This window comes from Salvia splendens, chromosome 10 (assembly GCF_004379255.2).
Source record: "Salvia splendens isolate huo1 chromosome 10, SspV2, whole genome shotgun sequence".
Taxonomy (NCBI): domain Eukaryota; kingdom Viridiplantae; phylum Streptophyta; class Magnoliopsida; order Lamiales; family Lamiaceae; genus Salvia; species Salvia splendens.
Genome location: NC_056041.1, coordinates 4,821,309 through 4,845,663, shown reverse-complemented (window position 1 = coordinate 4,845,663; position 24,355 = coordinate 4,821,309). Strand labels below are relative to the sequence as shown.

Here is a 24,355-nt window from a genome sequence, read left to right as displayed (position 1 = left end):
TTATTCTTCCCAATATTTTATCAAAGCAAAACGGATTGTGAAATGAAATTGAAAGGCTACATTGCCCAAAACAGGGGGGTTGAAACGTGTCCCGCGCCACCAGAGGAGGGGCAGCCTACGTGTCAAGCATCAGACTAGGTAGGCCCTACATTTGAAAGCGAGATATCCACCACTACGGTGGTCGCTCCCTATTGGTCCACGTTTTCCGGCTCTTAAAGCAGCGCTCGTACACGCGTTGACACATCAACGGCGCTGATTCACTTTTCAATAGGAGCCCCGCCCTCCGACGCCTCCTACCATAATAATTGCTGCAATTTCTATTTCCCTTTTTTTCTTTTTTTTCACCTCTCCACGATATTTTCCAACAACGGTTAAACTTCCAAAAAATAAGCATTCATTGCTTCTATTTGCATCAGTCGCTTTCACTCTTCTCTTCATTTTGTTTTTTCGATTTCTATGCTTTCTTCCGTCTCGCGCGGTGGTGGATGGCGGAGATCTGTTGCGGTGTGGTGAGCGAGAGCGAGGGTTCGTGCGAGACCAGCACCAGAGCGGCGAGGAGGCGGAGGGCGGATCCCTCCGTCAAGCGCCGCTGTCTCGATCTCTGCGATAAAGCTTTGCATAATTGCGGTGGCGAAACTGAGAAACTGAGTTTGAGATCGGAGAAAGGGAAGCAGTTGCCGCCGCCGATCGTTTTGACTCCGATTCTGAATCCGCTGCCGTCGTCTGCCGCCGGCGCCGAGATCAGCAAGGATGTCCTCCCGAAATTCGGTTTCACCTCCGTTTGTGGACGGCGGCGGGACATGGAGGACGCCGTCGCGAGTCATCCTTCCTTTTTCAGGAGTAAAAAACACGATCTCGACGACGCCGCCGCAGCTCTCCACTACTTCGGCGTCTACGACGGCCACGGATGCTCTCACGTAAATTAAAAAATAAATTGATAATGAAATCGACTGATTAATTGACGGTTACTTTCAATTTCAGGTAGCTACAAAATGCAAGGAAAGATTGCACGAGATGGTGAAGGAGGAGTTGCTCCTCGACGACGTCGGAGAAGAAGAATCAGATCGAAACAGTAGCAATTGGTGGAGGCGCGTGATGGAGCGTAGCTTCACGCGCATGGACAAAGAAGTGGTTGCATGGAACGAAAACGTGGTGGACAACATGATCCCGAGCTGCCGATGCGAGCTGCGGACGCCGGACTGCGACGCCGTCGGATCCACGGCGGTGGTTGCTGTGGTAACTCCGTACAACATAGTCGTCGCCAATTGCGGCGATTCGAGGGCGGTGCTGTGCCGGAACGGCAAGGCCATTCCCCTTTCCATCGACCACAAAGTGAGTATTGGTGAAAATAGATTATATGTTGGTTTAATTTAGCTAATTACTACTTGTTTGACAAAACCGGAATGTAGCCGGACCGGCCGGACGAGATGAACCGGATACAGGCCGCCGGAGGCCGAGTCATTTTCTGGGAGGGTGCCCGGGTTCTTGGAGTTCTTGCCATGTCAAGAGCCATCGGTAACAGTTGTTTTTTTTTTATTTCAAACGGTAAACAAACGAGGATTACCCCGGTAATTGACATAATATAAATTGCCAAATAAATCACGAAACATATTGAAACACGGAGTATTAAATTTTAGTCGTCCCAGTTTTTAGTTAAAATAAATTGTGAAGTTTGAGATTTTTGCAATTATTTATTTTTTTCGTTGAATTATTTGATAGTCATTATAGAATTCGTGGAGAAAAACGACGTTTTGAACTTAATTAGACAATAATAGGATTAGATTTAATTTGTTGCATTTTTGTTTTGACCTCATAGCCAAAATGAGTAGAGGAAAGAAATTGCCAAAATCTGAAAATTCATTACTAGTATTTATTTGTTAGTTATAGAAAAGTGATGAGAGGCAAGTGCAGGAGATAATTATTTGAAGCCATACGTGAGTTGCGAGCCGGAGGTGACGATAACGGAGCGGAGCGAAGGGGACGAGTGCTTGATACTAGCGAGCGATGGGCTGTGGGACGTGGTGTCGAACGAGACGGCGTGCGGTGTGGCGAGGATGTGCCTGAAGGGGAAGGCCAAGGTGATGGACGGTGGCACCGACAAAGCGTGCGAGGATGCATCGATGTTGCTCACAAAGTTGGCTCTGGCGCGGCGGAGTGCAGACAACGTTAGTGTACTCGTTATTGATCTGATGGGGACGGGCATCTTACATTTCTAATTTTAGTACATCTCACTTTCTCTCTTTTATAAACGTGGAGATGTTTGGTTGTAAAATTGATGGGCACCTCAAGTATGTGAAACGATGAGTTTTCGTCTGTTGCGACAATCTTTGTACAGTAAGTGCGGCCACCTTTAATTCCAATTTCTTCACTACTTGTTACACTTTTTAGAGCATCCACACTGGTGCGGAATTCTCGACGGAATTTCCCGCGGAATTCCTGAAAACACTGCACTGCACGTCATAAGGAATTCTCACTGTACTGTCACGTCATAAGGAATTTCCACTGCACAGTGGCGGAATTCCTTGCGGAATTTCCAAAGGAACTCACACTATTTAAAAAAATTCACAAATTCACAAATTGGACAATTTTCGGAAGTAAACAATTTACGGAATTAAAATTTTGGGGGTGCTGGCGATTGGGCCTCGACGGATCCGTTGGTGCTTACCCTCGACATTCGCGCCTCGGATTTTTGCCCAACCGGGCGACGGCGGCGCGCCTCCGATGTGGGTGTGGGAAACTCTGACTCGGGAGGGGGAAGTTCCGCGGAACTAGCACTGCTACTGTACTCTCCGGAGGCGCTGATCTTCGTCCGCTTCGGCCAGCCGGATTCAACACCCGCAGTGAACTTGGGCGAAGACTGCACCACAAGAAACACTGGCCAATACTTGAATTCCCCTAAGCCCTTCTCAGCGTCACCGTTAGGGAACTGCTGATGAGCCAGCAGCTTCACATCCTCGGCAGACATGTCGCAGGTTGCCGAGCAGAGGTTGTTTGTGTAAATGTCGGCAAATCGGCTGAGCTGCCTCTTCAACTGCTCCCATTGTTTCCGGCATTGCTCCTAGTTGTGCGCCTTCCCCCCTTGCTGTTTGAACTGGAGGTAGCTATGGCTAAGCGCCACCACATCCGGTCGATGTGCTGGTTCGCCCCGACGTATGGATCCTCCACTACACTGATCCACGCCTTCGCCAGGGCGACGCACTCGTCCATGCTCCAGACGGTCCTCTTGCTCCCGCTGGATCCCTCCCCCACCTCACCTCCATACACCGGGACGCCCCGTCCTCGCCCGGTCCTCCCTGCCCTCCCCGTCGCCGGTGGTGCGCTGGCGGGAGTATCCCGGACCGGAGAAAGCCCCAATTCCTCGAACGAGAACGTGTCGACGCCAACGAACTGAGTCTCGAGAGGAGAACTCGGCGGGTTGTCTGTCGCCAGTAAATCCATAAAGGGCCGATAGACGTTGTCGACCGGCGATTGGTGGACCCCCTGCTTACTCCACCCCGCAACGACAGACGAGCCCTGCATCTGGGGCATCATCCCCATACTCGCCCTGGGCATCTGGGGCATCATCCCGTACCACGGCGGGTACATGTTGTAGTACCCGAGCATCATTTCCGGTGGCATTTGAGACTGGGGCATCATCCCCGGCATTTGAGGCATCGCAGCGGACATCGACGTACTCCCGCCGATGGGAAAATGGGGCGCCGGTGACTCGCTCGAGGCAGGTGAATCGCTGTTGTGGTGCTCCATTGTTGATTCACAAGAAATGTATTTTTAGAGAGAGAAAAACTTGTTAATACACGTGGTGCGAATGAAATGGAGTTCAACGAGATGTATATATAGGGACCGGAAAAAAAATTTAATGCATTAAACGGGAATTCCGTGCAGAATTCCGCGAGCGTCAATGCTATGGCAGACGTCCGCACGGAATTCCGCAGAACGCCGCGAAACTGCGAATTCCTTCACGGAATTTCGTATCCGTGCCTGGGACGCGCAATGGCGGACGTCCGCCATGTAATTCCCGCACGCCGGTGAGAATTCCGCGTAGACGTCCGCCATTGCGGATGCTCTTAATTCAAATAACAAGTATTTGTGTGTGAGTATAAATTTCTATAAATTTTTAATACTATCTTAGTTTCACATAAATCGGTTGAATTTTAATTTGTTTTCCGTCTCATGCAAATAATTTATTTTGTTTCTCATAACTTTTTCTTCTTTGTTTTACTTTTTTATTTATGAATTTAGCTTTTACTATATTATTTTTTCTCATTTTCTTTTATCTTCCTATTATGTATTAAAACTTATGTTGTTCAATTAGCTTATTTTTATGGAACGGAGAGTCCTTATTTGATAAAATTTCTTTAATCTTCGTTTTGTTATAGAAATTTTTTAATTAATTCTAAAATTAGAATAAATTAACAAATAAAGTTTGATTACTATTACCCTTTGGTCAGCACTCCGGCATGGCTGTGATTCATCAGGAACTGAGCAATTTTGTTCTTCATGTTGATGCTTATAAACATGGACTGCCTCTGCTCTTTATCCATAGCTCAATGAAGAGCTCTAGCTAAATTGAACTTGTGTCTTTTGGATTTTGATTTTGTGATAGCTGTAGTTAATGAATGTATTTATAATTATAGGGAATTTCAATGGTTGAAATTGAGTTCAAATTTCCCTCTTGAATTTTTAGGAGGGAAAAATGAATTGAAACTTTCATTAGGTGTAATCTTCATTTTGAATTAGGAGTAATGAAATGGAATTCCTTTTTTGCCGCAATTTTTTGCTTGATTTCAGTACACAAATTTTAAGAGGCCGCCACTTTTTGTTTAAGTACAGCCATTGTAATCTTAAATTTTTAATGCTTGATTTCATTAAAGAATTTTGGCCTTACTCTACAAACCCGTCTAACAGAATTAGTCGGAGTCCACCAAAAGCAGATCCAGAACACGTGGTCAAACAAAAAAAAAAGTCTTTCACCATTAGCTAAGAAAAACAAAACAAAAATTAAAGGCCAAATTGCTTCTTGGTAACTTACATCGTAACAAAATGACTACACTTACAAGTAAAGACCAATTTTACATGGCACTGTCCTCAAATTAATTATCAGGTGTTATCTATGTAACATAACCAAACAACATTCATAAGATAAAATCTTATTAAGACCTAATTTTATTTTTTCTTAGACTCAGTAAAGAAGCCCATTTTACTAATTAGACTCGGTAACAAAAGTTAGAGAGTTAATTCTTTTATAGCTAACAATTCAGGGAGTTCAATAAATTTGTAAAATAAATTCCAATGCTAAATCTGAAGGCAAGAGTAGCATCACCAATACACTACCAAGGACAAAATACTCAACTGAAACTAATACGTTACAATGTGAAAGATTCATCAAAACAGTTATCAGGAGGCAACTCATGAATTTAGCAGTAAATCTACACTTGCATCGCAATTTACCAAAAAAAGTTGATTTACCCAGTCGAATCACGAAAAAAGGGAATGATAAAACAAAACTACAGCACTTGGGGCTATTTGATCATAGTTGCCTCTGAATCAGTCTTTTAGGGGTATCCACCTCAGGAAACAATACATGAACAAGTTTCTAAAACATTCTGTCATCGCACAATGCCTTAGTACCATGTTCATGTCTCCGAGTCCTACAAAGTTGAAAGGGCCCGTATACACAAGGTCACTAAATGAGAACAAATCCGTACACAGTTTTAATAATCAAGGATTATAACAATTTGCAAGGCTTAAGCAAACTTAATGCAAGTATAACAAACATGATATCATACCAAACATAACTGAAATGATTTCTGATCCCTTCTAAGTATGCAACAATGAAGAGTGTTTTATTTACTCATTCTTCACATTTTTCATAACTCTTATTACATCAACCAATATACTACTAGAATTAGGGGCAAACAACACATGGTGTTGCAAAAGAATCCAACTTAAATATAAATTCCTGGCAGTGTAGTTTGTTAAACTACGCCAGCTACAGAGACCCTTTTAATTGGGCCTTGGGTTAGAAATTTTTAATTCAAAAGGAATTTCCCACTAAATTAAGTAAATCTTCATTGTCTCTATAGAAGAATTGATTGCAGGGGTTTGAAAATATTATCTAAAACCTGTAATGTTCTAGGACCACAGTCGAGAGATGAGAAACACAAACATGTCGCTTTTGGGTGGTGATTTTCAGACATTAGTTTAATAAATTGTAACTCGGTCCAGCAAGCCTTTGTTAAACACAAAGCTTTCACCCATAAAATGAGATCCAGATACCATATATACAACCAGGCCATGTGCCAAACCATGTGGAAGGGACTAAAATGGCAAACTATTACAATGTCATTCTGACTTTACGAAAATACAGCAGAAAATGCAGCTAGTTCACCAGTGAAATTATGTATTGAAGGAACAAAATTGGCTAAAAGAATATCATCAGTCATTTTGGTATGGAAAATATAAATCTCGACAAAGTATGGCAGAATATGCAACTACTTACTCAATGGATTAATGATTATGTAGTTGGAACTTGGAAATCAAATGAGAAATGCAAAACATGGGTCACACACAGTCTATTTTTTACATATAATAATAAACAAGTCCGAAACTAGAGACATGTGTCAGAAACAGTATAGGAATTATGAACCGAGAAAGATAGAAGGCACAAACTTGGTAAAGAGCCTGAAAATCATAGAACAAATACCCAGCATAATGGTAAGTAAGAATTTAGCATTTTATTAAATAATTATCCTCTAAACATTTCACCAAATTGCATAACAATTTCATCATGGAAGAGATAACCATCCAAAAATAGGAAACATATAAATAAGGCAATACAAAGAAAAAAGGAACTGCTTAAATTGCTATAACGTAGTAAAACACAAGGTTGGAAGAGAAGGAAATCAAACAAACCTGGATAGTCTCCGAGAGCCAGGAACATTGAAGAAGAGCACTTGCTTTAAAAGGACCGCTTTTTATCACTTGGTTTTAGAATCTGAAATGAGCACATCAAACTCTCATCAACGCTCATCATAGCTCCAGCATTGTCAAACTCGCCACAGTAGTTGGGAGCAGAAAATATGGTTACTAGTTGCCTATCAGCGAAAAATTCATAGCCATCTTCTACAACCTGCTCAAACAAGACCACGTCATCAGATACTATATCCAAATGTGGGAGTACTGAAAGAAAAGAGTTAACAATACCTGGTGGGCACGACAAACGAGGTCCATATCTTGTTGTGTTAGAAATTCAGCCACTTTATTTTGACCAAATGTGTATGAGACTCCTCTGTCATTCATCCCCCAACCTTTAACTTCTCTACTTGGATCAGACCAAAGCAGATCACAAAGCAGACCAGACTCAGGAATATCCGTTGGACGAGTTAAATTTCTTATTTGATCCATGTTTGTTAGATCAGGAGAAAGACCGCCATGCATGCAAAGAATCTTATCATCTATAAGAGCTGCCACAGGAAGGCAGTTAAAGCAATCAGTGAAAACTTTCCACAGCCTAACATTAAAACGGCGCTTGCATTCATCATAGAATCCATATATCCTGTTGATAGAAGCACATTCGTGATTCCCTCTCAAGAGAAAGAAATTTTCGGGATATTTGATCTTGTAGGCAAGAAGAAGGCAGATTGTCTCCAAACTCTGTTTGCCTCGATCAACATAATCCCCTAAGAACAGATAATTGGCCTCGGGCGGGAATCCTCCATATTCAAAAAGCCTCAAAAGATCTCCATATTGTCCGTGAATATCACCTGGGATCCACAAAATAAGTAACTAAATCAAAAATTTTCTCAGGTGAAATGAAAAGGAAACTGAAAATTCCACAAACAGCAAATAAGGGCTCCAACTCAACAATATAGGAGCATGCATCTTTTTTATGTTTTAACACGTACTGATAAGTGAATTTATTTATATAATAAAATCTAGTGAAATGCTAACACCTCTAGAATCCGCTCAGGCCAATTGGAGGAAGTTAGTTATGTTACAATATACGAACAAATCTATATGCCACAAACAAGCAAGTTTGCATTACGCTAAACGAGTAGAAGTCTCTTAATAAACAAAAGAGTCTCTTCAACTTGCATACGATTTAGCACTAACAATATCTCACTGGGCTAACAATACCAGTAACTCTAGATTTAACTTTTGGCACAGAAGAATTAGTTGACTGTGAGAAAAATGAGAATCTTTAAAAAGTGTGGTAGCTACTTCTTGCAAAAGGCATCTTGACTCACTAATAGATTCTTCATACTTTCAGGCCTCACAATGCATTGAAAGTCTGAAAAGCGAAATGAGCGGTGCAATATAATAGTTCAAATTCCCAAAGAGGCCATTACTTGCAATATTTTCAAACTACAGGTAAAGCAAGTTCATGAGATGGGAAAAATGAAAACTTAAGCAAGATATTCACCCTTCTTTAGTTATTGATATTCTATATCATCTGAGACCATTCTGTTACAAAGCTACACATAAATGAAAGGTAGCATTAAGAAACAATGCAAAACATTTTCCATTGACCTAATAACAGAACTAAACCCTACAAAGTTAATAATGCACTCATGATATTTGACAGCCGTGCAACACCAGAATGAAGCTCTACTGATTCTTACACGGCAACCTCTTTATGCAACTCATGGAACATAATTATTCCCATTTTGCTGAGAAAAGTCAACAGCATAAAAAATTCCCACACCATCACCATTTCTAACGAGTCACCAGAAATGCAAAATTTTTTGACATGCTGCAGATGACGAAAGCACAAATTCGGGGACATGATGAAAAAGGGAATGAACGGAAAGTATACCGCAGATCTTGATAGGCGCTTCGAGCTCGAGGAGATTAGGCTGCGAGAGGAAGATTTCCCGCGACGTGGCGCAGAGAGCGCGGATCTCGTTCTCGGACAGCTGCACCTGGCGCACAGTCCTCGCGTTCCGGAACTCCAACAGGCGATTGATGATGTCGTCCAGCACGGCAGGCTCAATCCACGCCATTCTATCCCACTCCCAAGACCTCAGAGACAAAATTACAAACCCTAGATTCACGAAACGGAGAGGACCCAAAAAGAAGCCGAAATTTAAATTTCTCAGGGCTCAATTTGTTGGCGACGCAGGCAGAGGCAGCAAAGAAATGATCTTGAGCTCGAAAAAGGGGAAAAGGCAGCTAGGTATTGAGGAGTCCAAGTCCGATGCGGCAGAGAAGACTAAAAGTTCATGCAAAGAGAAAGAGTGGATTTATTTGATTAAATAAAGGGAGAAAAAGAATCTTGTGAATCGGTAAATCCGCTGCGGATGCGTAATTGCCTATGCAACGGAGATATTTGGAGTGGACCACGTCTTCTTCGTCTTCTTCTTCTACTACTCTCGTGTTGCGTTATGCTTCTCCTCTCTTTTATTGGGTCCAGATCCAGTTAGTGCTGCGCCATAGCCACACACACACACACACAGAGAGGCGTTGTTTGATTGAATTTGGGGGCTAGGGTTGCGATGGTTATTGGCGCACTTAAATGAATCATTTTTTAATGTAGTAGTAATAAAATAATTATTTTATTGTTTGTTGACATTTGAATATAGTTTTCATTACACAATCATTTCATATATGAACTCATTATTACAATAAAAAATAGAATGCTGAATATAACAACCAATAGGAATGGAGATTATCAGATTAAATCGAGCCATATGATCGAGGGGCCTATCAATCAGATTTTTGACATTAACTTTGCTTAATTTGGTGATAAAAGCGTCATTATGTTTATTTTGAATAACAATATTATTTGAGATTCTTTCTTTAATTCTGTCTTTTTTGTGCGCTAGTTACCACCACCTTCAATTTTCTTAACCAATTTCAATTTACAAATTTTTAATTAAGGTTGATTAAATGCAATTAGGTATATATGGGTCTTCTTATATTACTTATAGCATCATAATCCAAAATCAATACCAAATCTACACCCTTTAATTTTAAAATAGTGAATGAAATTAAATCTTACAAATTTTAATAAATAGTAGACAAAATATCAACAAAAAGGTAAGATCGTCATTCTGTTACCATATCATAATTTTTGTGTTTTTTTCATATCAACATAGTGTATTACAAATATCAACAACATGAGAATCTCAAAAATATCACCACAATTTTATTGAGATTTTACATGCATTATATTGAATTTTTTTTATATACGAAAGCTGAAATAAAAATCGTCAAATTTCATCATCCGAACGTCTTCGGAACATATGCAATTAATATCTCGTTAGAATCCTTATAAAATTACTTTTACTTTGATATATTTTTTGCAAAAATAATTTAAATCGAGAGAGCTACGTAAATTTAAAGTTTATGTTCATTTTTATAAGAGAGAATTGTTATTAACACTTTTAATTTTATTTAAATTTAAAATATAAATCCCTTTAACATTATATCAATCACTAGATCTTCTAATCTAATAGTTAAAATTTAATATTAATTTTGAATTACTAATTACTCATACCATAGTTAGTAACTGATCATCCCTGTATGACTATTATTAGTTTTTCACTTCAAATTTTGACAATAAGTTATTACTGGAGTAGATTTATTTCACAATTTAGGATCTATATTAATTTTGGTTGTCTATACTATGAAATGTGAATAGTTTTATTTTGAATACTGCCACTACATTGGGAAGTCAATTCAATGCAAAAAGGTAAACGATAACACAAGTGGCTACACTAAAATTATTGAAATAAAGTTATTTGTATTAATAGAGTATTTCACTTTCAGATCACCTTCCATATATCAATTCATTTATACTACTATTTTCTATCACAAGACATACTAATACTTTTTTTTATATATATACAGTATTCATTTATATTTTCTATCACAACGAAAAATTCTCCATGAAAATCTAAATGTTCATTGAAAATTAGTATGTATTTATTGTCTTCCCAAAGAAGAAGAAATATCCTTCCGCATTTAAATTTACTTCTTTTCTAAATTGCATTGCATAATAAATGTAAAAATAAAAATAAAATAGGACTGCAACTGAAGAAGTCAACCTAAATTCAACAAACGAGCAAATCCTAAATTCATGTTAATTTGCCGAATGATGTTTGGAAGATCAGATCGAATTTTAGGAAAGTAAAAATAAATGCATATATTCAGCTTTCATTTAGTTTCTTCGATTCAGCATTGGCCGCCCTTTGTCTTGTTGTTGAAAATGGGAGGAGATAAAGAAGCATCAGCATAATTTTTTGTCTTTGCGTGAGTGCTCTTTCCTGATTCCCTCCATTCAACACACAAAGCTTGTTTTTTTCCGCTGACTCTTTCAACGAATGGTGCGATCTCAATTGACTTCTCGCTTAACGTTTTAATCAATCGTAATAATCTTGTTCTGGATCAGTTTTGTGAAGGTGACTTTTGTTTCCTCACTGCTGCCCTGTTATGAACTGGACCACTTGCATTCCTTTGAATTAGTTACTACTATTTCCTTACATTTTAGGTTATTCTTTAATTGTTTTCTTTGCGTATGTATGTTTGATTGTATTGATAATAATCTTGGTATTCTTGAAACAGTTTTGTGATTGTGACATTGGTTTCCTCAAGACTTGCAATACCTGTCTGAATCAATTTTGTGATTAAAAACCGTGTCTTGATAAACTGGGCTATATCTTTGAATCAGTTACTTCATGTTGAAACCGTGTCTTTGAATCACTTGTCTGAATGAATTATGTATGATGAATAGCTTTCCTCTTACATTGTGGGATTGTTTTATGTGAAACTGGATCTGTTACCTTGCAATCGGTGTACTACATTTCTTAGCTTATTCCTTATATTGATTTGATTAGGTTGGTCTGTTCAACTCTTTCTTCGTATCTCAAGCTTCAAGTTTCGCTGCAATCGAAGAATTGTGAAGCTTGACCAAACAGTGGGGCATTGCAGCCATTCCTTTCTCAAGGCAGGGGGCCGAGGTACGAAGTTTGCATTTGATAACGAAGGACGGATGAGGTTTTGTGATCTGCTTATTAAGCAATGTTTTTCTCTTGATCATAAGCTATGCGATCTGCTTTTTAATTAATCTTTGTTGGTTGATGTGTTTCTTGGATGAATTCTCATTTGCAGATGGGGCAGGAGAACTCCGATTCAGTTGAATTATCGCAAGTCAAGATAATAGATTCGGGGATAGCCATTCGAAGTCACAAGTTCTCGTGCAGCAGCACTTGTCCCTTTTCAGATCATGGCTACAGTCAGTCAGACTCAGCACAGCGGTCAAAGGCGGCTACCAAACTTTGCGGGCTTATAGTCTGTTACCTTATAGTCATGGTAGTCGAAATTCTTGGAGGTCTGAAAGCTAACAGCCTAGCTATTCTTACTGATGCAGCTCACTTGCTCTCTGATATTGCTGGATTTTCCATTTCTCTCTTCACTGTTTGGGTATCCGGTTGGACAGCAACACCAGAACATTCCTTCGGATACCATCGTGTTGAAGTTATTGGAGCACTCCTGTCAGTGCAACTGATATGGGTCATGTCTATATCTTTGATCTATGAAGCGATCAAAAGGCTTATCACGAAACAGACGGAAGTGAATGGCCGACTCATGTTTGTAATCGCTGCCTTCAGCTTGGTTATTAATGTTATCTTGGTTTTTTGGCTTGGTCACGACCATCATCACGGCCATTCTCACCACGACCATTCTCATCATACCTGCAACGATGAGGGCCATAACCATGAAGGAGAGGAATCAAGAACTGGAGATGAAGAAAGTATGAATCTCGTCTCAACTACACATGGGAGCAGTCACATGGTGAACATCAACATTCGAGGGGCATACTTGCATATAATATGCGACTGCATACAATCCCTTGCTGCAATGGTTGCTGGTGTTTTTATATGGGTAAAACCGAAATGGCTAGTGGCCGATCTAATTTGCACGCTTCTGTTCACCACTTTTGCTCTAACCACTACCTTCACCATTATACGGGATATAATCCACGTGCTGATGGAGAGGGCGCCAGCCGACATTGATGCTGCTCGTCTTGAAAATGGTCTCAAACTGATGACAGGGGTTCGCCACGTTCACGATCTTCACATCTGGGCCATCACGTCAGGTAAGCACGTGTTATCGTGTCATGTTGTGATTGGATCTGAAGTCAGCCCTCAAGGAATACTACAAGAGATTAGGGAATACTGTGAACTAACCTACAAAATTTCTCATGTAACAATACAAGTTGAACAAGAGTGATATACTAATATTGTCATTGTTTCTCTTCAACTGTATTCCTTCTCCGCAATACATTATTGCGTGACAATTAAAACACTATTGAAAGTTGAAACCAGATGAAGTAAATGCACATTTCATATAGTTATTGTGAATTGATCATTTAAAATTGATGACAGCTCTCAACATTCAAAAACATTCAGGAATATGATAAACATGCTTTCTTCATAGAGAGAGACATTGAATTTGATATCAAGTGTAGAAATGTAGAGGTATTATAAAGTCATTTCAAAGGCAACAAAAATCAGTAGTAGCTCATCATTCCAACACAACAAATTTACCCCCAAAACTAAGGCATTTTCAGTCTCGAATTCATCTTTTCACTGCCACATTTCAGTATATTCTACAAGACTTCTGGAAAAAGAAACATTTTTTAAAAAGTAAACAGAGCAAAAGTTTTATATCGACATCATCTCTGAAAGTTTCAAGAAGAACAGCAGCCTCCTCTCTTTGCGTTCCCCGACAAATCACTGACATTGATGGTTGTGCCCTGACCGGGAACTGCTGTTGAAGCAGCAGCTTCCTGTGCTGCCAATGCCTTCTTGCTAATAATCTGATGTATTTCTGTCAAAATAGTCTGGAATGCCTTCTCGATGTTAAGTGCCTCCAGCGCTGATGTCTCGAGGAACGAGAGCCCTTCCTTCTCGGCCAAAGTTTGGCCATCGTCCTCTGCAACAACTCTGAGATGGTTGAGATCAGATTTGTTCCCTGTCATCATGATGACAATATTAGAATCTGCATGATCTCTCAACTCACGAAGCCATCTTTGGACGTTGTCAAAGGTTTGCTTCTTGGTTATGTCGTAGACGAGGAACGCGCCAACAGCTCCTCTGTAGTAAGCACTTGTAATCGCCCGATACCTTTCCTGACCTGCGGTGTCCCATATTTGGGCCTTCACCGTCTTTCCTTCTATCTATTTCGTGCAACACAGACGCATCAGATCCGTGACAAAAACATAGATGTGTACAAGGAATAGTACCACTTTTTTGCAATCAAAGCATGATTAATACTGTAAAACAGACGAGGGTTATCCCTCCCAAGAAGCGTTCATCATTCAAAACAAACAGATTTCACAACCAGCAATCGTCTTAAGCAACTTTACACCATGAAAAAAATCGTTTAAACTGAACCATTTAGGTATGCCTAATCATAATCATGATAGAACATGTTCAATCAACATCCCAACGTCAAAATCATGATAGAACATTCAAAACGTAACAACTAAGTCCATTTCTCTAAACTTCAACAAGCTAAGTTTCCAACAAGAAAATTGCCAAATAACTTCAAAAAAAAAACAAATATAATCACACAAAATCAAATCACAACATTGACAGTACACAAAAAACATAGAACAGTTTCTCACAAATGAAAACTACATTCAAATCATCGGATTACGTATAGGCTAACAATAAAACACAAAAAATAATGATTAACCTGAAGAGTTCTGGTGGCAAATTCAACTCCGATGGTCGATTTCGACTCCAAACAGAACTCATTTCTGGTGAAACGCGACAGAATGTTGGATTTCCCCACTCCTGAGTCGCCGATCAACACGATCTTGAACAAATAATCATACTCATGATCCACTCTACTCGCCATCTCCTCTTCTCACTCGTCTCCTCGATTCGATTATTCTCAGTTTGAACTCCCTCACATGCCTACACGCCAAAACGAAAGACCAGCTAAAACAGATTGAACAAAACGAACCCTATTTTAAGAGCAATCAGATCTAACCATTTGGATGCGGAGATTACTCAAAGCACACAGATGAAATCATCTGAAACAGGAAATAATCAAATATCTGTGAATGAATCGAGAAGATTAAAACTGGACTCACCGCGAAGGAGAGATCTGGAGCGAAAATGGGAAGGCGGAGATTGAAAACCGAAAAAAATGAAGTAGAGTTTGTATATGAATGAATGGGGTTTACCGTTTACCAAATTGCTTGTGTATGCGAAATTTCATTTGCTGATACGAAAACAATTTGGTGGTGATGACGTGGAGATTCCCACTATTTAATTATTCATTGATTGGTGCAATTATAATATTCTTGACCCAGGGTGTTGAGTCTTGACAAAAAATAATGAGTTGGTGTGCGTGCGTGCGTGTCATGTGCCACGGTGGATTTTGTTGGAATGTTGTGTTTTCCCTTTCCTTTCCTCTATGGAGTAAAATTTATTTAATATGGTGTGATTATAGAGATTGCATTTGCATTTGCATTTGTTTACTTTCGTTTAATTAATTCGAATATAGGGAACAATTTGTTAGAAATTTTAATGCATCATCTTGCACCTAACAAGATTTGGGTTTAGTAATGAATTTACTGAGTATAAAATTTCAGATTAAAATTGAGATTAGAGATTAGAACCAAAATGTAAAAATATGTTGTTGTTTTGAAAATATGAATAAAATTAGATAAAATTATGTTGTTGTTTTGGAAATAAGATTAGTCTAGATTATTTACATAATAATTTTGTTAATAAGAAAAATAATTTAGGTGATTTAGAATTTTTGAAAATATATTCACGATAACTTTTTGTATGGGAAGTGTAGGAATAAATAATCATTTCTTTGTAGTCTATTCCATTTTTTTTTCCAAATGTTGTTATGAAACAGTTATGACATTGTTGATCACAATGAAATATTATACAGATTCCCCAATAATCAATAGATAAGATAAATTCAAGTCACCTTATAGTATGTGTGAGTAGAGATGCAAAAATACATATCGGGTGTAAGTATAAACACGAGTGTCAAATTATTTTTACACGAAACAATAGTATATAAACTCATATACCAATAAAATATTGCCAATATCTCAATCCATTCAACACCAAAATTATTTTTGAGTACTCGATCAAATGGGTTTCGATTTTGAAGAGGACAAAACGTTGTTGTATGCTGATTTATTCAAGTCACAAGAAATTCGTGATAACTGTAGCGTGATCATACCGCCGCAGTGGAGGAGTCCGAGTTCGTCCGCTTATGACTCGTCCTCGTCCGGTTTCACCACGCCTTTCGGCTCGGAGATGGGCTCATCCGAGAGCGACGGTGGTGCCGATTTCGCCGCTGAGTTGAGTAGTCAAATGGCCGAGCTCATAGGAAGAGAAAGTGGAAGAAAATAAACCAATTTGTAAATACGGGTTTAACATGAACCGCCCGGTTCTTCATCATGCGAACCGGACTCCGTGCAGTAAGGTAATTCATAAAAGATAGGTTTGAGTAAGTTACGTTTCAAAAAAAAAAATTTGATTGTTGTGTTTTGAATGAAGAAGTGATCTTACTTGTAACAATAGTGATTAATAAATGTGTTGTGAATAGAGAAAGTGACGTAGTGCATAGTTTCTCGGATAAACAAATTGATAGTATTTTGGACACATCAAAATGGCAAAAAATGAATTTTGGACTGGCGGGATATTAAATAAATGTTTTGTAATCGCTTGAAGAATGATGTTTCGAGAGGTAGAAGAAGGGTTAAGGTAGCTGAGTTGACTCAGACTCAGCAGATGCAAACTCGGAAAGCGGGGCAGAATCATGGGCGATGCAGAGCAGGGGAGTGAAGAAGTAAGAGAGAGTAAAGTAGGTGAAAAAAAATGCGTTGCATTTTACTAAAAAGTGAAATGACTTCACAGCTATAGAATATACTAAAATAATAAAATAACTTCATTATTACGGAACTGAATAGTAGGAGTAGTACTATATTATAAAGGAAAATTTTAGTCGGTATTAAACGTATCACTTTACATGTATTTCAATAGGTCTTTCTATTGTTCTGATCCCCACGAGAGTTCTCGAAGCTCTTGAATTTCACTTTACAAGTCTTTCAAAATCTGAAGCCACATCATCAATTGCTGAATTTTCCTGTCACGCTTCACTTAGAGATAACTTTCGCATTGTATTTGGAGTATATATTACTTCTACTCCCTCCGTCCCACAATAATTGTCACTCTTTTCTATTTTGGTCCGTCTCATAATAATTGTCACACTTCATTTTTACCATAAATGATAAGTAGGTCTCACATTCCACTAACTCACTCCACTCACACTTTATTATAAAACTAATATAAAAAAGTGGGTCTCACATTCCACTAACTTTTCCATTCAACTTTTCTTTATATTTCTTAAAACTCGCGCCCACAATAAGAGTGACAATTATTGTGGGACGGAGGAAGTAATATTTAATTATGTATATTCATACCGTTTATATATCTATTTATAGTAACTATTACTCCTTCCGTCTTATTCAAGATGTCAATATTTCTTTTTTAGTTTGTCTTACTAAGATGTTCACTTTTATATTTGGAAATAAATCTCTCATTCAGTTATTTTTATTTCTACACTTATTCCACCTGAATAGTTCCTCCTAAAATCATGTGTCACCCAATAATGTGGACATCTTGAGTGAAACAGAGAGAGTACTTCCTTTGGTCTGGATTAGAAGGCTCATTTTAACCAGCCCGGGTTTTAAAAGTTATAATTGAAAGTGGTAGCTAGAAAAATTTAGAAGCTAAAATGTAGATTCTATTTTTATAGAATGTGAGTAAAACGAGTTAATAGAATGTGTGTTATAAATGTCAAAAATAGTAAAAATGAAATGAGACATGACTCAATGAAAATGAGAAAATGGAACTTAATGGAGACGGTAGGGAGTATTATTTTTTGGAACTTAATGGAAACATAGCGTTACTTGTCCCACTTTTAATAATGTCATTAATTATGCAAACTCGGACACGCAATAATCTATTTATAATTAACATTACTGATTCTAAGACTAAATATAAAAACATTAGAATTCTCTCATTTTTCCTTTGTATAATAGCTCATTCCTTCTACTCTAATTAATTTCTTTTCATTTTTTCTTGGATTTGGCCAATCTCTATTCAAAGGGGAAAAATATTATACTACTACACTTGATATCAGTATTACCTAACTTATTTACAATTTTTAGTGCATGGACTAATATCTTTAATGCGGGTTCACCCTTAATATATCAATCACTTCTATTAAAACTCGTATTGCATTACGTTAAACTAATTAATTGATGAATGATAGGAGTACTTAAATTGCATACAAAACACATAGTACTAGTACAAATACAATTTAACATTGTCTTTTGCAGATGAGAGAATTGGATCAAATGATATTGTATAGCAATGATGCAAAGCCAAACTAAAAATATTAAAAAACCAACCAACACTACACCATCATATATTCATATCCATATGTAATTATCATCCTTTCTAATTTTCTAGTGTTAATATTACCAGTTTTTATTTTTAGGAATACAAATTGGAAAATTATCTTGTAAATGTATGAATGTTATGTTGGAAATTATTCATCATCATATATTCAAGATTACATAATTGAATATGAATAAAGCAAGATCTTCGAACATCATGTATTTCACGTATTAACCATAAACGTAATGGATCAGAAACTTACCTTTATGATCCATAGCGGAAGCGATTGGGGAAGACGGAGAGTACTTCCTCGGACTTTGGTGTAGCGGCGCAACTCCAAGGATTTGTTTCTCTCTCTTTCCCTCGTTTATGTGTTCTCTGTAATGTGTGTGATTTGATGGGATCACCACACTTGTATTTATAGGCAGAGAGAGGACAAACCCTAATTATCAAAACCTTAAAGCCCTTTCCATCAAAGTGGCTATTTAATTAGAACGTTTCTTTTTGACCAAGTAATATCAAAATCAAATTAAACAAATGATCATAATAATTTGATTTTGTTAGTAATAGCATATAAATTAATATATGCACACGCTTCTTTCCTAAATAGTCAATGGAATGAAATATTCATTCCCATAAAACTATATAATATACTTTTGCCATTAAGGCAATCAACGACATATATATTATATAATTAATGAAAACGTCCCACTTAAGTCAATATATTCAATTGATAATTCTTAATTAGGGAAAAATGTGTCTTATACCAAGTTAATATATTATATATAAAATCCAATTCTATTTAGGATTCTATCACATGTCACATATGTGAGACATAAAACTTACATGTTAGGATTAAAGGATGGTGCATGAACAGTTAATGGACACGTTCAATATTAATTAAACTACGTACATTCCTATTAAGTTGTGCTACCCGAACAATGTATGAAATATACATATTCCAATTAATTATAAAAAAATTCTCCTAAAATTACTACGTCCAAATAAAAATAGACACATTCTTTTTCATTTTAAGTCATCCAATAATATTAGTATTAGCTCTATTAATGATAAGTTAGATTCTATTTTTCACTGAAAATATTTTAATTATTTTCTCTATCTTTCTATTTTTTTTCTTTATTACTTTTACACTTTCAAAATGATTTTTTATAAAGATAGATAGTACTCCATTTCTTTTAGAAATAAAAAACTTGCAACCCAGCCCATTGGGTAGTCATTCCTTTAGCCCATGAGATTTGAAATGTCTTTGTAAGTATTCAATCCACTCCGTGGATATAAATTTAGTAGTACAAATTCAATTGAAATCCTAATTATGTGGAAATAAACATATACAAACCCATAATTGCTTCTGCAATTATATAATCTTTCTGAGATTTTTGTACATACATTACAATCAAATTCAAAATTTGAATTTGAATTTGAATTTACGCAAGTTTGAAAATCAAAATCAAGATTTCTAGACAACGACGTCGTTGTATCCACGACCAAGCCTGAATTTTCGGAACAAGTTCCTCCGGCTCCGCCTCTGACCACCACCCACCCGTCGGAATCCCAATTTCCCACCGCCGCCGAAACCAATCCACTTATCCTCTCACTCCCCTCCAAATCCACAATCTCACCATCATATTCCTCTTCCTCTTCCTCATGAAAATCAGAACTCAAACAGTCCAACACGCACCGCGGCGACCAATGACAAGCGACCTCCTTCCGCGCGCCCATCATAAGAAACGGGTGCTGCAGCAGCTGATCGCAGCTCCACCTCCGCCTATAATCCCTCCTCAAACACTTCTCCAGAAAATCCGCTCCCGCGCCGGAAATCCTCGCCGGAAACAGAGGCACCTCATCCGAATACCCGATCCTCCACACCGATCCCCCCCACGCCGGCTTCCCCGTCAGCATCTCGATCACCGTGCACCCCACCGACCACACGTCCGCCTCCCTCGCCTGCCTCTCCCCCCGTATCGCCTCCGGCGCCATCCACAGCGGACTCCCCCTCCCCGCCGCCGCCGAGACATCAACATCAACATCCACCGCCGATCCGAAATCCGCGAGCGCGGCAGTCCCCGGGGAATGGCCTAAAAGGACGTTTTTGCCCTTGACGTCGCAATGCACGATGCCTCTGGAGTGGATGTAGCTCAGCGCGGCGACCAGGCACCAAGCGTAGGATGCGACGGCCGCCTCGCTCCGATCGGATAAATCGGCGGCGGTGCCGGCGGGGAGATACTCCATGTGGAGGTTCGTGAATTGCGACGATCCTTCCGACGTCGTATCGTTGCCGAGGTACTTTACAATAAAAGGCGAGGAGAGCGATCTCAGGATGGCGATTTCGCTCTCCAGCGCCTCGACTTGCGATGGCGAGGCCGTCGCCAAATTGACGGACTTGACGGCGAAGATGTTGCCGGTGGCGGTGTTGACGGCGGCGTTGACTGATCCGTAGGCTCCTCTGCCTATACAGGAGCCTCTAAGCCAGGTGTTTCTCATTGTATATATGTTATGGTAAACTATGCTTTTATTTTGTAGTGTGTGTGTGGGTATACTATATATAGTGAGTGGTGAGTGACGTGTTTGGCGAAATTTGGTGTAAATTGGAGGAGAGATGGAGGGAGGGAGAAATGGGGATTTATCCTTATCCACAAATTAAATATTAATTTTGTTGATGGATTATGCTATAGATTTGGCATAGTCTCGGACTGCCTAAATTTTGGTGTGTGCTGTTTAATGGGGTTACCGTAATTATTTTGTTATGCCTTTGTTTGAACATATATTAGTCCTTATCTATTCAGTATTTTTAATTTGTTGGTTTTTATTTATTACTCCTTTATTAGTTTGTGAAATTTTTTGTTTAGTTATATAATCACTAAATAGTAAATACACTGAAATTTAGATTACCTGCGTCGAGTTCTTAATTTAGAAAGAGGCGCCTAATTAAGATCTCTGCGTATAATAATTAAACTATAAAGTCAAAATGTCCGATAGCTAAAAACCTCAGATTAACACTTGGTAGCTAAATACAATGAAATAATAATTAATTCATGAGCCTAACGAAATTCGGGAAAAAAATAATTGGTTGAGAAACACTATCGTGGCTGTTATTTAGTTATGTCGGTAATATTTGTCATGTTGTATATTTTGGATATAGATGGTAGATAACGTTCAGCTGAATTGTGGTATATAGGCAAGTTGAATGAGCTCAACTCAACCTCGTCGTTTTGGTATAAATCGTGACCATGTTATATATATATATATATATATATATATATATATATATATATATATATATATATTCGGATTAGATTTGAGATGTGACATCTCACACCATATACTTATAATCTATATGTCATTGTTTTGAAATACAAATTGGTACTTTGTTCATCTCAATCAATTGTCACCCCTAGAATTAAACATGTTATCCACATCAATTTGGGATACCCTCTTATCCACACCATCTCTCTATTTATGGCACTCGATTGAGAAACGTAGGCATTTTATTACCATGTGTACTTCAATGTCCTTGAAGCAACCAGCTATTATTGTGAATGAGTGATTATGAAATTCATAAACGAGTTTGATCAGTGATGGATTCACAATTTTTTATTAGAAAACAATAAATAATGCTCAAATATCATATTCTTATTCCAAATCGACTTGGATCATATGTCTTTTACATAATCTTAGATAACACACCCTTCCGAGATACTCATATATTAGATATTTTTATCTATCTATGTATTTCACATGTGGAATACATCACACTTTTGGATAGCCATTCCCCATTTTGTCTCATAAATCAATAAATAAAAAAATATTGAGGAATCAATAATGTGGTGTGATGAGACAGAGAGAGATGGAAGTGTGATTGTGCGGACGACTCACCCGCCACTAATTAACATCTATACAATATATACTTTGTGAAAGAGAATTTGATGCAATTCTAGTAAGCTGACGTGCACCCACCGCATCCACCTCAAATTTTATTACCGGATATTCTTCTCCACACCCACATTTTTTTAAGATTCTTATCCTTTTTTATATACTGTATTAATTTATTTGACATTATTATATTTATATGATTGGACAAAAACAATTCCTTGCATATATCCATTCGTATCTTTTTACAAGATTAGGATATTTGGCACGTTGCATTTAATTTCCTACAGATTATTTGAAAATGCCTAAATTCGTTGGTATATGAGCCATAATTAGGTACAAATAAAGTTGGGATAAGGAATCCTAAATGGAAGCCCCGAGTTTCTTCTCATTTCTATCTATCTCCATTATCATTATTTAACGGCGAGATGACACAACAAGACTCCCAATTGTTCGGTCACTAGCTAATACACCTCATGTTCTCAAAGTATATGTCACACTTTTCTTTTTAGTTTGTTCCACAAAAAATATCATATTTCCTCTTTTGAAAAAAGTTTCATTTCACATCAATTATAAAATTATATATTTTCTCACCACTTAACACACAAAATAACATCTCCTAAAACCTTGTGCTATCTCTCAAATGTGACATCAAAATATGCATTATGTAATGCATAATATCTTCGTAGTAGTTTTATGCATATACACTATTAAGTCAACGTTTGACTTTAATTAGATTCACTTATAGTAGAGCGGCGGTGACATATTCTTCCCAAAATTTATGCAATTTTAACTCTTAATTAACAATAATATTATACAATGCATTTGATATTCTTCTTTCAGCATCCATTATTATGCAAAATTTAAGTAACATAATTTGTTGTATTTTTTTCAAGTGATCAAAAGAGCCTAGAACTTTGTAGATATCATGTATATACAGAAAGCCCATTAATATTAGGTCAGTTTCTTATATTCATCAACTGTTTGTTTTGAAATTAATTATAAAATGGATGCAACCCTCTATAATCCTGTAAAATATTTGTCCTTGTACATTTTACAATCTTTCTGATTCTGCGTATATTGAGATCAGAAATATTCATATTGCACTATCGTCGCAAAAATTTAGTACAAAACTACAATAGGCAAAAATTCCTGATTAAAATAACGAACTTATAAAAATGTTTGAACTTCTTAGATTTAATTTGGTTGTTTAGTTATTTTGGGCTAACAATTGTTAATATAATTATTCTATATAATCAATTCGGTTAAACTAAGAACCCCAAGCATCACAATCAATCATTCTGTAATTAACAAATTCGGAAATTACAAGCTACATCGCAATCGTGATTCATGACTTCAAGTAGTACTCCACACATGTTTTGAGTCCATTTATCGACACACACCTTTATACTTGCACAATTACCAACCTTTAGTATGTGGTGGGAAGCTGCTGAGTGCTGGCACGTATTCAATGACAAATTAATCACCTAATTTTAATGGTGTAAATTATGGAAAATGTTCATGGTGGAATCCATCCCCACCTAACTGAGACACATTTGTGGAATCCATCCCCACATAATTGAGACACATTCTTGATTTTAGATATGCACCAATTTATCCTAAAAAATAAAGCTTACATGTACACACGACTCTGAGGCCATCCGCGACGCGTTCCTTACCCGTCACTTATATCGTCCCGAAGTGATGGAATGGTTAAGAGACGGCGTTGCAGCCTTCCGTCTCCATCCCGTCACGGAGAAACGCCCGTCCCGGAGGGACAGCTCGAGAGACGTCTCGCCACGCGCGTTGGCGACGTGGCGAGCTCCGGTTCGTCCGTGACGCCCACTCACCGGCCTGCGAATGGGCATCGTTTTTATCCAAAAAAATATTTTTTTTGTTTTTTAAAAAAATTCAGGAAAAATTCAAAAATTTTTAAAAAAATCCCAACAAATATACTAGCCGTTTATAGGCGTTTTTTGCAAATTTTTATTTATTTATTTATTTTAAGCGTCTAATCA

At 37.8% G+C, this 24,355-nt stretch overlaps 5 protein-coding genes across 12 annotated transcripts; 2 read left to right on the top strand and 3 right to left on the bottom strand.

The window, feature by feature from the left end:
* The first annotated feature begins 330 nt into the window (after positions 1 to 330).
* Positions 331 to 2,380, top strand: LOC121750413 (probable protein phosphatase 2C 24). Its single transcript, XM_042144947.1, has 4 exons — positions 331 to 917; positions 982 to 1,332; positions 1,410 to 1,515; positions 1,912 to 2,380. Exons 1-4 carry the CDS (start codon positions 486 to 488, stop codon positions 2,214 to 2,216), a joined length of 1,194 nt encoding a protein of 397 aa, XP_042000881.1. The 5' UTR covers positions 331 to 485; the 3' UTR covers positions 2,217 to 2,380.
* Positions 2,381 to 5,293: 2,913 nt separating this feature from the next.
* Positions 5,294 to 9,494, bottom strand: LOC121752495 (serine/threonine-protein phosphatase PP1 isozyme 2-like). The gene is made up of 4 exons (XM_042147600.1): positions 8,816 to 9,494; positions 7,204 to 7,763; positions 6,913 to 7,129; positions 5,294 to 5,648 (listed from the first exon to the last, which is right to left on the bottom strand). Exons 1-3 carry the CDS (start codon positions 9,000 to 9,002, stop codon positions 6,959 to 6,961), a joined length of 918 nt encoding a protein of 305 aa, XP_042003534.1. The 5' UTR covers positions 9,003 to 9,494; the 3' UTR covers positions 5,294 to 5,648; positions 6,913 to 6,958.
* A 1,576-nt stretch (positions 9,495 to 11,070) lies between these two features.
* On the top strand, positions 11,071 to 13,333 carry LOC121752983 (metal tolerance protein B-like). 6 transcript variants are annotated; one of them, XM_042148105.1, is made up of 3 exons: positions 11,071 to 11,253; positions 11,838 to 11,960; positions 12,112 to 13,333. In XM_042148105.1, exon 3 carries the CDS (start codon positions 12,112 to 12,114, stop codon positions 13,231 to 13,233), a length of 1,122 nt encoding a protein of 373 aa, XP_042004039.1. In that variant the 5' UTR covers positions 11,071 to 11,253; positions 11,838 to 11,960; the 3' UTR covers positions 13,234 to 13,333. The 6 variants fall into 6 exon arrangements, with proteins under 6 accessions (XP_042004039.1, XP_042004042.1, XP_042004040.1 ...); XM_042148108.1 differs by having other exon boundaries at positions 11,252 to 11,327; XM_042148106.1 differs by lacking the exon at positions 11,071 to 11,253 and adding an exon at positions 11,267 to 11,402.
* Positions 13,334 to 13,461: 128 nt separating this feature from the next.
* Positions 13,462 to 15,258, bottom strand: LOC121752985 (ras-related protein Rab11C-like). Of its 3 annotated transcripts, XM_042148113.1 has the most exons (4): positions 15,107 to 15,216; positions 15,004 to 15,046; positions 14,704 to 14,927; positions 13,462 to 14,182 (listed from the first exon to the last, which is right to left on the bottom strand). In XM_042148113.1, exons 3-4 carry the CDS (start codon positions 14,866 to 14,868, stop codon positions 13,694 to 13,696), a joined length of 654 nt encoding a protein of 217 aa, XP_042004047.1. In that variant the 5' UTR covers positions 14,869 to 14,927; positions 15,004 to 15,046; positions 15,107 to 15,216; the 3' UTR covers positions 13,462 to 13,693. The 3 variants fall into 3 exon arrangements, with proteins under 3 accessions (XP_042004047.1, XP_042004046.1, XP_042004044.1); XM_042148112.1 differs by lacking the exon at positions 15,004 to 15,046 and having other exon boundaries at positions 15,107 to 15,258; XM_042148110.1 differs by having other exon boundaries at positions 15,004 to 15,206.
* Positions 15,259 to 19,691: 4,433 nt separating this feature from the next.
* LOC121751826 (mitogen-activated protein kinase kinase kinase 18-like) lies at positions 19,692 to 21,071 on the bottom strand. Its single transcript, XM_042146620.1, has one exon. It carries the CDS (start codon positions 20,949 to 20,951, stop codon positions 19,692 to 19,694), a length of 1,260 nt encoding a protein of 419 aa, XP_042002554.1. The 5' UTR covers positions 20,952 to 21,071.
* Between the last annotated feature and the right edge of the window lie 3,284 nt (positions 21,072 to 24,355).